Genomic DNA, 13,543 nt, shown 5'->3' on the forward strand with positions numbered 1-13,543 from the left:
GGGTTCAAACTCATGAACTGTGAGAGCATGACCTAAGCTGAAATCAAAAGTCGGACACTTAACCAACTTATCCACCCAGGAGCCCCAGTTTCAGTTTTTATACATGCCTTGAGGTAATGGTTGTGGTTATTCTTTCCCCATGTTGATTCTAGCTGTTCCAGAATCCTTTGTTGGGAAGGCTATCCCTCTCCATTGAATTACCTGGGCACCTTTGTTGAAAATCAACTGACCTATTGCTGGATTTTCTATCTATTCTGCTGATCTAATGTCTATGTTTAAACTTACGTCAATAACTGCAACTTCTGGTACTCTAGCTATTTGTGGGATGGGGAGTTTACCAGCTTAATAAAGACTTTGTAAAAATGAATAAATAAACAAACTAGGTTGGTACCACACTGTCTTGATTACTGTAAGTGTTGTAATCAGGTAGTATAAGTCCTCCAAATTTGTTTCCTTTTTTATCCCCCAGATGCTCTGGATATTCAGGGTCCTTTGAATTTCCATATAAATTTAAATTTTTATTATCAATTCCTACAAAATAGCATGCAGGACTGTCATTGGGATTGTGCTGAATCTACAGATCAACGTAAGGGAGAACTATAAGATAATAACAACGAGTCTTCCAATCCATGAATATATCTCTCCATTTATTACTTAATTTCTCTCAGCAATGTTTTATACTTTCCACTGTACAGATCTTGTACAGTATTTTGTTAAATGTATTGCTAAGTATTCCAATTAAAAAATTTTTTTAATGTTTATTTATTTTTGAGAGAGAGAGACAGAGTGCGAGCAGGGGGAGGGGCAAAGAGAGAGGGAGACACAGAATCCGAAGCGGGCTCCAGGCTCCAAGCTGTCAGCATAGAGCCCGACGTGGGGCTCAAACTCATGAACTGTGAGATCATGACCCCAGTCTAAGTCAGACACTTAACCCACTGAGCCACCTGGAGCCCCCGTATTTCAATTTTAAATTATTCACTGGAGTGACTAGATCTAAGAGTTAGCAAGAGGGGTCCTCAAGACATAGCTAATCTTTTTATAACCTCACCTTGTAAGTGACATCCCATGCCTTTTGCCATACTCTATTCATCAGAAGTGAGTCAGGAAGTCCAGCCAACATGGTTCCATAAGAGTGTGACTACCAGAAGGTGAAAGTCACTGAGAAGTATTTGAGAGGTTGAGTACCCCAGTTACTCATGGATCTCCTAGGTCTTTTTGAGCTTTATTTTTAAGGTCTTTTAAGGTAGGTCTAGCATAGTGTTTACTCAAGAGCTGCTATTTAGTTCTACTTCATGGTGTGCCCCTTAGGGGTCTCTAACGAATGTTCCAAGTATTGCAAGATTTCTCCATGGTGACCGGTGACAACTCAAACGATTCCCTGCCCTGTGTGAACTATGGGAAGTGTTTGCTTGACAGCTCCCTGGTAATTCTATTTCCTGAAAATTGTTCATGCAGCCTTGTGAGAATTCACCCTGTGACTGGCATTTAAGCAAAGACTCACAGGGATGCCTCTGCAGAGTTCTAGACCCTTCCTCTGTGTAGCTCCCTTCTCCCAGGTCCTCTGCCCTGCAAATTCTAGCTCTCTCATTCTTCCTGAATGCTGATCTGGGTCTCTTCAGACCCAACTAGTTCCCCCTTCCCAGCTCTATCTGGATTCATCTCCCCTGTACCACCATCTGAAACCTCCCTACAGGACACGTGTGGACCCAGCAGGACTTTTCTTAACTTGTTCTCATGGATCACAGTCTTGTACTGCCTGTTGTATGTGTCTGAATATAACTGCTTCCTATAATTTGTCCAGTGCTCAAGTTGCTTGGGGTGGTAGAGCAATTTGGCCGCCACTCCTGCACAGCTAGAAGAATTCCCACTCAAAGAGCTTTGGAAACTAACAATGCCAATCTTGGGCCCTATTCCATAGAGATTCTCATTCACTAGGATGAAGCCCAGGAATCTATGATTTTTATGCACAATTAGGTTTGAGAAGCACTGTGCTAACTATAAATAACCAAGGACTACAAAGCTACTAAATGGGACTTGTAATTATTAACTTTTTCAACTTACAGAGATCTTTTACCTCCTATCTTTACAAAGATTTACAAAGTCATGCTTTGTACATTAAATTTCAACTGACATATACCATTTAAAGAAACTTCACCTTATTTGAAGTTTATACTTTGCACCTTTATTTTGCTTTTATTTGTATCTTGAGGTCTTTAGAAAAAGTGTGATTAACAGAGAGCACATAAAGAGCATTAAATCTGGGCACCTTGCTGGCTCAGTCGGTTAAGCGTTCAACTTTGGCTCAGGTCATGATCTCGCAGTTTGTGAGTTTGAGCCCCACACTGGGCTGTGCTGATAGCTCGAAGCCTGGAGCCTGCTTCAGATTCTGTGTGTGTGTGTGTGTGTGTGTGTGTGTGTGTGTGTGTGTGTCTGCCCCTCCCCTGATCGCACTCTGTCTCTCTCTCTCTCAAAAATAAACAAACATTAAAAAAAAAAAAAAAAGCATTACATCTATAGATGGGATATGGAATTCCCTTGCCTTCTTGTAAATTAAGAGCATAACACCTTCTATATACATGCAAATACAGAGCCACTAACTTGCAGCATTACAAATGCAGGAGTGCACTTTTACCCCAAACGTCACACAGGAGAAAGTTAAAAAAAAAAAAAAAAAAGTATTCATTAGCAAAATACATGGCCAATAATAGTTAACACAGAACAAAAGTCTCCACTCACAAATAAAATGCTCCCAAACCCTATGGCCAAGGCTACCCTGTATCACAGGGTACTAGGTTGAAGGCCATTTTTTCTTTGGCTACTCTCACCTAAGTGGAAAAACTCCACCAGAGCCATTCTTTCCAAAAGCAGCTAACCAACAAGAGCACAGTGAGAGGGCCTCTTGGGCACTACAGAGCAATAGCCATCTGCCTTGCTTCTGGTCTGCATTTCCACAGTGGTCGAAGAGCAACTTTGGAGACTTGTCTATAATGGATTAGCAATGCCCTTGTGCTAGCAATGCCCTTGTGATATAAAATGGTCCACAATGAACCACACTTTTCTGAATTCATGCCTTGTGCAGAACCCTCCCACTCTGAATCTGTGCTAGCTTTATGACTTGGCTGGACCAAAAGAATGGGACAGAAGTGACACTGTCCAAGTTCCAAGACTAGGTCTTAAGGGGCTTTGCTAACTTCCACATTCACCTTCATGGAGTTTGAGACACTGCACCATGAAGGAACCTGAGAGGAAAGACCACATGGAGAGAGTGACCCAGCCATCCCTGGTGACCCAGGCCCCAGACCACCCTACGGCTAAATACAGCTGCAGAAGTGAGCCCATGCAAAACCAGCAAAGAACTGCCTGGTCAACACTGAAATGTGAAAAATAATACAACTGCTGTCTTAAGCCACTAAGCTTTGAAGTGATTTGTTACGTAGTAGAGACTCAGACATGCCAACTACAGCTTCTACTTAGAGAGATGGTCCCTGGAACCACATGCCCAGGTTCGAATCCCAGTTCTATTACTTCTTCATTATATGATCCTCAGCAAGCTGCTTAACCTTTCTGGGCCTCAGTTTCTGTATGTGAAAACTAGGGGTAAGAACAGTACCAAATACTCAATAGAGCTGTTTTAAGGATTAAATGAATTCACATTATAAAGCATTTGGAACAGTGTAGAACACACAGCAATTACTCAACCCCTGTTAGCTACTGCTATTATTGGAGACTTTCAGAAGAGCAACACAATTGACCTTTACATAATTTATCTCAATGTAAGGATACTTACAACATTTCACAATTCCAAGTACATCCCTCATGAGGTTGTCACTGCCCCCCTAACGTAACTGTAAATGACTGTGAAGAGGACTTTCAAGTGCTGAGGTCCTCACAGCCTACATGGTCATGGACACTTACCTGCATAGGGGAGACAGCTGCTGCAGGAGGGGTTTTCATAGGACTTGGACTCAGAGGCGTTCGAGGAATTGCAGCTGCAGCAGGGTTTGGTACTACAAAAACAAACAAATACTGAGTGTATCACCGTACAGTGGACGCTTTCATAACTGGTCTCCCCTGAAAGGTTCCCAAATTATCCAATGCTCTGGCTCCCCTGGAAACCGTCCTGACGTCTAACCTCCACAACACATACACAGTTGTGCCTAGCAGGTGGTGCTTCTCCTGACACTAGGTGGACTGCCTGTTCCTCAGAGTCCTTGCGTTGATTCTCAACCCTGGTTATGCCAGTCATTTCATCTTTGACATTTAATTAACTTTTGTAGTTAAAGAGCTCCATAAGCCAATGAAATTCAAGTTTAAAAAACCCAAGAGGAGTATTTCCATAAAGGCATCAGGTGAGAAGCCTGACCCACAGTGGATGCACATTCAACGAAGGAACACTGGAAAACAAAAACAAGAAACAAAGGAACGCTGGGCTCCTATTCATCTTTTCTCATGTTCTCCTGTGGAGTTCATCACTTCACAAGTATTTTCTGGTCTGCATTTAATGCATGATGTGTAATTATTCACTCGCATGTCAGTCTCCCTCTCTAAACTAAACTCTTCAAAAGTAGGATTCATAATTTACTCACTTCTAGATACTTGGGCTTGGTACAAATTCTGGTAGAGGGTGCATAAAAATGGTTATTCATTTGAAGTTAAATTAAATACAAAACAGGACAAACCAATGAAATCAGACATATCACACAGTGAGAAAAGATGAAGAAGTAGATCACTGTAGATCACTGTGGACCTTTTAAGGCAGCCAAGCACTTATATTTAAATTGCTATTTCTTTTTAAGTTTATTTATGTTGAGAGAGAGAGAGAGAGAGAGAGAGAGAGAATATCCCAGGCAGGTTCTGCACTGTCAGCTCAGAGCCCGATGTGGGGGCTTGATCTCATGAACCATGAATGAGATCATGACCTGAGCCAAAATCAAGAGTTGGATGCTTAACCGACTTAGCCACCCAGGCGTCCCTTAAACAGCTATTTTTAGATTCATTTTTTTTAAGGAGATAAAATTCACATAACAGAAAGTAATTTTAAAATATATAGCTCAATGGTATTTAGTATATTTACAAGATTGTGTAACTATCATCACCTCTACCTAGTTATAAAACATCTTTATTACCCTAAAAGGAACCTCAGTATCTATTAAGCAATCACTTCCCATTGATCTCTACCTGAGCCCCTGCCAACCGCCAAACTGCTTTCTGTCTCTATGGATTTACCTATTCTGCCTATTTCCTATAAATGCAATCTTACAACCTGAAGTCTTTTGTGTCTGGCTGCTTTCACTTAGCATGTTTTCCACATGGTAGTATGTATCAGTACTTCTTTTATTCCTCCTTATAGCTGAATAATATTCCATCAGATGGACACACCATATTCTTCTGTTCATCCACTGATCGATTAATGGACATTTGGGTTGTTTCTACATTTTGGTTGTTGTGAAAAGTGCTGCCATGAACACTTGTGTACAACTATCTGAATACTTATGTTAACTTGTTTTGCACATATAATTAAGCAGTGGAACTGCTGAGTCACTTAGATATATTTTATTATAACACTGCTTTTTCTTTTTTTTTTTTTTTAACGTTTATTTATTTTTGAGAGAGAGAGAGAGGGGTGGGGGAGGGCAGAGAGAAAGAGGGAGACACAGATTCTGAAACAGGCTCCAGGCTCTGAGCTGTCAACACAGAGCCCAACGCGGGGCTTGAACTCACGAACTGAGAGATCATGACCTGAGCCGAAGTCAGACGCTCAACCAAATGAGCCACCCAGGCGCCCGCCCCTATAATATTGTTTTTTCAAAAAGATCAGTATAGAAGCAGATTTATCATCTTTTTGCATTAGAGCTCGTTTCATCAATATTTTGAATAACTGCATGACTTTTAGTGTAGACATTCCGCTATTATTTCATTTTAGAAGAATAGATTTTTGTAAGTCTTTCTTTCATCTTAGTCCATCATATTACCCAGAGGTAGCCACTAACAAGAGTTCCAAGTGCATCTTTCTGCACTTTTAGTGCAAAAATCTACGTATTTAAAAAACAAAATCACGCTATACAATACTAGTCTGCAACTTACTATATAAAGTATTGCAGGTATATTTTAACATCAGTACTTCGAGATTGACCTCATCCTTATTAAAAAATGCACAGTATTCTATTGTACTAATGGGTCATAACTGACTTAATCCTTTAAATGGGCACATAAGCAATTTTCAGGTTTTCCATTTTTTCAAACAACGTTACATTGAAAACTTTGTGTGTATAGCTGTATCTATGGATCTTTATAAACTTGTTCCAGTATTATGTATGAGAACTTCAGGGTCTCTGAATATGGCATTTTAAATTGGAAGATACTGTCCTCCAAAACATCTGTACCAACAGTGTGTGTGAGTATACAAGTGACTTTTGCTCTGATTTTAAGTCAAAGAAAACTGATTTGTGTATAGTCATAGAACATAGATTATAGAAACTCTATTATTAGAGTGAATTAGAATAAAGCCTATCATGAAGTTTAAAGAATTTTTAGAAGAAAATATAAATTTTACGACACATTATATTTAGTTGTTTTTTTTTTTTGAGATTTTACTTATTTTTTAAATGTCTACTTATTTTGAGAGAGACAGAGAGAGAGAGAGAGAGAGAGAAAGAGAAAGAGAAAGAGAGAGCACAAGCACATGTGAGTGAGTGGGAAAGGGGCAGAAAGAGGGAGAGAGAGAATCCCAAGCAGGTTCCATGCTCAGCACAGAGCCCGACATGGGGCTCAATCTCACCTCCTCAAAATCACAACCTGAGCAGATATCAGGAGTTGGACACTTAACTGACTAAGCCACCCAGAAGCCCTAAGATTTTAAGTAATCTCCACACTCAACGTGGCGCTCAAACTCACAATCCTGAGATCAAGAGTCACATGCTCTACTGACTAAGCTGGCCAGGTGTCCCCCATTTAGTTGTTTTTAAAAACTACATCCCTGGGGTCTGTGGGTGACTCAGTCAGTTAAGCACCCAACTCTTCATTTCAGCTCAGGTCATGCTCTCATGGTTTGTGAGATGGAGCTCCGCGTCAGGCTAAGGCTGACAGTGCAGAGCCTGCTTGGGATTTTCTTTCTCTCTCCTCCCTCTGCCCCTTCCCCTGCTTGTGCTCACTCTCTCTTTCAAAATAAATAAGCAAACATAAAAACTACATCTTATTCCCTTTCCCAGAGCTGAGGATTAGAGAGATGAAAAGGAGGCAGGCATCTGAAGGTAGGAAGAATGAGCTTCTGGGTACAGAACAGCCCATGTGACATGGAGCCTGACTTATTTCTGGACTGAAGTCCAGTGAGGCAGGAGTATAGAGAGCAGGGGAAGAGTGATCCAACTGAGGCAAGAGGAAGGCAGGGTCAGACCACGTAGGCATCTGGGGATCTGTATTTCATTCTAACTATAATAAAGCAGCTAAAGGAGTTTAAGCAAAAAAAAGATCTTTTTGTCATGAAATGAAATGGAGAGAACTGAAATTAGAAGATATGGTGGTTGGTACTAGCAGTTGATTGTGCTGCTAGAGATGGAGAGAAGTAGACAGAACAAAGATGTGTCTGCTAGAGGCTAGACTGACATATGGAGGTGAGAAAGAAAAAGGATTTAAGGAAGGAGGATTTCTGGCTTAATTAACTGGGTAGAACAGTGCTGCCACTTACAAGGGGAAAGACTGAAGCTCAAGGACAAGAGTGTGGTTTTGGACAGAAGATGTGTAGGAGATACCTGAGTGTCAATGTCAAGCAGGCCTTTGGATTTATAGACTTATAGGAATTTAGAGGAAGGGAAAGAGCTGAATTCATACATCTGGAAGATTTTAGGCACAGAGAAGACACTCAAAATCCCAAGACTATCTTAAGACCAGGTCTGAGACCAAGATGTCTGAAGTTGAACAGACCCTAAGTCTCCTGCTAAAGTCACCTGACTGTAAGACTAACTCATTAATACTACATGAAATTTGATGAGGCTTAGAGAGTAGGATGGTAAAGAAAATCAAACCAGGCCAGAGAATTGATGGTAAGTGAATAATGACTGCCTGCCCATGGCATAGGGTATAAGAAATTACCTTGCGATGCACTGTCGAAGGATTTGATGAGGGTTTTTACCGTTGGGGTTGGCTCAGAGGAAGTTGAGGACCTTCTACTCAGTCCCATCCCTTGCCTTAAGGCTGCCAAATCTCTCTCAACAGCATTCATGTAGTTGTACACCCGGCCTCGCTCTTCCTCTTGCCTGAAAACAATATTGAAATCAGGGAGTTTTTACACATATACTAGCAAATACACATTTTCCCCTCCCTACTGAAAAGCACTAAAAAGTATCAGTTTTTAAAAAGACATTATCAATAGAGCTGAGTAAATTACCTAGTCTAATATTCTCATTTGCTTGGTAAATTCCAGGAAATGATATTAAAATTTTTATATCAGGTTATACTAAATAGGTTAAGTAACCATCAGAATCCATTTTCATCTGAGTAAGTGTAAGGTGAGGACATCAGTAATCAATTAGCAGTAAAATGGGAAGTGGACTGGCCAAATATCTTGACTCAGAACTGGGGATTTCAAGGTTATGTCCTGCTTTGAAGAGTCTGGGAATTCACCAGTACACATGGATTATCTGTACTAGCAGGATCTAATATGCCACGCATAGACATGGAAATACAAAGAAATGAAATCAAAGCTCATATTCTTTAAACAAACAAAATCTGCAACAGTCTCCAAATAGATTTCTACAAAGGAAAAAAAAAAAAAAAGCCTGGGCCCATATTAGTAACATGAGTCTCTGAGATGCTCAGTGTGATGGATCATGAGTCACTGAAAAAAATCAATTACACTTTATTTCTGGCCAGCTCTAATTCACTGAGCTGACAAAAGTTTTCATCTGTAATGAGATTCAGTTGCAGAGTTTGTGCATGTCATAAAACTATCAAGATTATAGGTGGACAAAAACAAAGTCAGACCTTAGGAAATTTTGGTAGCCAGTTGGCTCTTCTGACAGTTTTTTTCCTCCAGATGTACCACAGGGTCTCATGCTCAGAAGGTTTAACAAAGAATCTGTAACAGTGATTATCAAACTTTTTGGTCTTGGAGCCCCTTTTCACTCTTAAAAATTACTGAGGATCCCAAAGAGCTTTTCTTTATGTGGCTTATATCTATTGACATTTATCGTAATGGAAATTTAAACTAAGACATATTTAAAATATTTAACGAACTAAAAATAAAAATAAACCCAGGACTTATCAATATGACATATTTTCATGAAAAACAACTCTTTTCTAAAACCAAAAAAAAAAAAAGGAAAAGGAAGAAGAACAGCAGTGTTTTTATACTTCTCCATATCTCTTTGATAGCTGACTTAATAGAAGACTGCTAGGGGCACCTGCTAGGGGCACCTGGGTGGCTCAGTGAGTTAAACATCCAACTCTTGATTTTGGCTCAGGTCATGGTCTCAGTCTCACAGTCATGGAATTGAGCCCTGTGCTGGGTTCCGTGCTGGCAGTGTGGAGCCTGCTGGGATTCTCTCCTTCCCCATCTCTGCCCTTCCCCACCTGCTTACGCACATGTTCTCTCTCTCAAAAAATAAACTTAAAACAAAATAGAAGACTGCTAGATTCTCATTTCTTCTCTATTCAGTCTATTGCAAAATAAAAAAGAACAAGCCTCACAGATAGTAGTAGCTGGAAAAGATTGTTTTAATGATATTAAAATAGATAACTATGGCTTTTTAGACAACTGAGACTTTTTCCTTGGTACTATACCAAAATGTAGTAAGTGGTGGCTACTTAAAAGTTAGGTGCAATGTGGAATTTGAAACCATGTGAATAAACTTTTCCTATTCTGTCCATTAAAAATCTCCTAGCCTAATGTGGAGAAAGAGGAACCTTTTGCATTGCTGGTGGGAATGCAAACTGGTGCAGCCACTCTGGAAAACAGTATGAAGGTTCCTCAAAAAATTAAAAATAGAACTACCCTACGACCCAGCAATTGTACTACTAGGTATTTATCCAAAGGACACAGGTGCACCCCAATGTTTATAGCAGCACTATCGACAACAGCCAAAGTATGGAAAAAGCCCAAATGTCCATTGACAGATGAATGGATAAACAATGGATATATATGTGTGTGTGTGTGTGTGTGTGTGTGTGTGTGTGTGTGTGTACACAACATATATATACATGTGTATATATATACACACATATATACATACATACATACATACATGGAGTATTACTTGGCGATCAAAAAGAATGAAATCTTGCTATTTGCAACAATGTGGATGGAACTAGAGTGTATCATGCTAAGAGAAATTTGCTAGTCAGAGAAAGACAAATACCGTATGACTTCACTCATAGGTGGAATTTAAGATACAAAACAGATGAACATAAGGGAAGGGAAGCAAAAATAATATAAAAACAGGGAGGGGGGACAAAACATAAGAGACTCTTAAATATAGAGAACAAACTGAGGGTTGCTGGGGGGTTGTGGGTGGTGGGATGGACTAAATGGGCAAGAGGCTTTAAGGAGGATACTTGTTGGGATGAGCACTGGGTGTTATATGTAGGGGATGAATCCCTGGATTCTACTCCTGAAATCATTATTGCACTATATTTTAACTAACTTGGATGTAAACTGAAAAATAATAAATATAAATAAAAATTTAAAAAAATAAAAATCTCCTAGTCTACCTGACATTTTAAATAGATTTTTACCCATATGTGACTGTGTAAGATCATGCACTGGTCATATTCAGTGTTCACTGAGTTACCTGAATTTTCCAAATGTTGACATCTGTCATCATAGGATTTATTTTTTAAAAGTCACATTTGTTTATATCCCCAGTGATCTCATCAGGAAACTCTTTAAATATGGGAAGCTGCCAAGCTTGCAACGGTGGATACAAGTTTCCCCAAATCCTAACATTCACTTGAAAGCCCACATTTTAGCACTGGCAACAAATATGACCAGCTGTTTTCCTTGAAATGACATGGACAATCTCTCTTAATTCGTCTTCAAGAAATATCCACCAAATCGGAATACTCATAGTTTGCCAGTTCGAAAAAAACTCAAATTAAAACAATCACAGAAAGCTTTCCTGGAGACAATCTTGTACTTGGGTATATAGCAGACAGAGTGCCAAGTGCTTTATGTATACTTCCCATTCATCACATGGAATGTTACAAAGAATATACTCAAGGACCAAAAGTTAGTAAAATTATTACATCAAAGACATCTTTAGGACGCAATGGAATGATTCTATAAGAACAGAATTTCAGTTACTCGGGATATCTTTAGAATGAAACATTTCTGCTACACCATTCATTTAATAGTATACAGAAAAAAGGTAAAGTAATAGGAGTTTTACACCAATAGAGAAACAATACTCTTCCACCTCATTCTACGTTCTGCTTAAGGAAGCCAAAGAAAAATGGTTTAGTAATACTTTTCTCTGGGTCATACACTAGAGCTAGGCAACAATAAGATAAGACAGCTTTTCAATGATATCCTGTTAAATATTTTTCTATATTTTTTCCTCTGTCTACTTAAGTAATGCATAATCAAATTCTTTTTTTTTTCTTTCAGTAAACTCTATGCTCAAAGTAGGGTTCAAACTCACGACCCTGAGATCAAGAATCACATGCTCTACTGATTTAGCCAGCCATTATCAAAATCTTAGTAATATCCTCAAACATAAAAACTACTGCCCCCCTCCTCCACTCATTAGATGGAGTTTCACTGAGGAACTCAGAGCATATCACAAATGTCATCTCATCTAATACTTTACATGGGTTTCCAATGACCTCTATGTTAGGTGGGAAAAAACACTACTATAGAGATCCAGATGGTTATAAACATTACAACAAGTGAAAACTCCTCAAGCTGAGTGATGGAGAGAAACTCACTTTGCATTCTTTATTTGGATCTCTAACAATATTAAAGTATACTCATCATTGCCCTGAGCACTGTATAGACAGATCTCCTTTAAGCCTTACAGCAATACTGTAAAGCAGGCAGTACTGTCTCCATTCTAAAGATGAGCAAACTGAGGCTTGGGGAAGTTAAGTGGCCTGACCAAGAACACACAGCCAGTAAGAGGCAGAACTGGACAGAAGCCAAGCCTGTCTGCCTCCAGAGTATACATCCTTAATCAGAGGCTATTAATCTAAAGAAAAGTAACAGTACTGGAGTGTGTGGATACAGGAAAGGAGAGACCATAAGGTACCATTCTGGCCCCTTCAGAGTTATTGATTACAGACACTGCCAACAGCTCTGAAAGATCCATACAGGCTGTGCTATTTTACAGGTGTCATAAAACGAGGCCAGGAAAGCTGAGTAACTCCCACTAGCATCCATACTCAGTCACACTAGTGTCAACCCCCACATTCTTTCCGTAATACCACATCACAAAATTGGGATTTAAGTGTTCTCTATTAAAACATAAGCGCACAATTGGCTTCTTAAAACATACTTGCGTGACTTTATTTCCTCCAATTCTTTTGTGAGTTTCTCATTTTTTTCTTGAGCCTCATGTAACCGGCGCTTCAGATCACCAATCTCCTCTTGGGCTTCAGATTTAATGTCATTTGCAATGACCACAGCAGTCTGGAGATCAGCTTGAAACTGCCGCCATTCTGCAGATTCTTCCTACATTAAAAAACTAAATTTTTATTTCCCAAAGAAAGTAATAAAAACTTATAAAAACAATAAAATGTATTTATGATTCAGACTGTAATGCACTGTCCTAAATGATGATTAATTTCTTTTAAATCCCAGAGAATTGCTATTACCATTTCTAACAGGCAACAGGTAATACAATTAATAGTAGTAAACTTATTCTTAATGAGGAAAAGGTTTTCTAGTTGATCTGTCTGCTAAGGCATCAAGCACGAGTGCTCAATCAGTATGAATGACAATAATGTCAAGCCTCCCTTCCTTATGCAAGTTTCTAAGTCTTATGAAAATAAACACATTATTTAAAATTTATATAGCATTTTACCTCTGAAAAGCTGAAGAAGGTAGATAAATGGTGTGTGAACCATACTGAAAGATTTTACATGAAAAACTATAAATATCCTGACATCAAAAACTAACAGGAAAAAAAAAATCAAAAGTAAAGGAAAAGGAAGAGGAAGCCAGAAGAAAAACACAAAACTCAAACTAGGCAGACAAAATCATACAAAAAGAGGAGCTGAGGAACTGTATGATCTGCTGCTTCCCACAGTCATGGAGGATGCGGGTGTGGCTGGGTGGGCAACCCGCCCCGCCCCGGGCGTCTCCTCCACCAGAGCCACAGCTGTCCACTCCCAGGCCCAGCATCCATCACCCCAAAGCAATTTTCTGACACCATGAATATAGCCTAAGTAACTGAGGCAGGACCCACACTATGAGATGAGCTTCCCCAATCTGCATCAGAGTGGCACTGCTATTGGCAAGCTGATCAAATCCACAGAAGACAGAAAACCCAAATGGAAACAGCTTGGCTTGGGACACTTTCTAATCAAGAGCTTATAAACTTTCTTTCCAAAA

General features: G+C 39.5%; 1 protein-coding gene across 4 annotated transcripts in view; it reads right to left on the reverse strand.

Annotated features, from left to right (window-relative positions):
• The window catches only part of SPECC1L (sperm antigen with calponin homology and coiled-coil domains 1 like), a 142,628-nt gene that overhangs the window by 58,415 nt on the left and 70,670 nt on the right, over nucleotides 1-13,543 (reverse strand). For all 4 annotated transcript variants that reach the window (XM_047827678.1, XM_047827674.1, XM_047827675.1 and 1 more), the window contains 3 exons: nucleotides 12,486-12,661; nucleotides 8,089-8,252; nucleotides 3,916-4,007 (listed from right to left, as the gene is read on the reverse strand). In XM_047827678.1, coding sequence (XP_047683634.1) covers nucleotides 3,916-4,007; nucleotides 8,089-8,252; nucleotides 12,486-12,661 — 432 coding nt within the window. The remainder of the gene's footprint in view (nucleotides 1-3,915; nucleotides 4,008-8,088; nucleotides 8,253-12,485; nucleotides 12,662-13,543) is intronic.

The sequence above is a fragment of the Prionailurus viverrinus genome, chromosome D3 (genome assembly GCF_022837055.1).
Source record: "Prionailurus viverrinus isolate Anna chromosome D3, UM_Priviv_1.0, whole genome shotgun sequence".
Classification (NCBI taxonomy): Eukaryota; Metazoa; Chordata; class Mammalia; order Carnivora; family Felidae; genus Prionailurus; species Prionailurus viverrinus.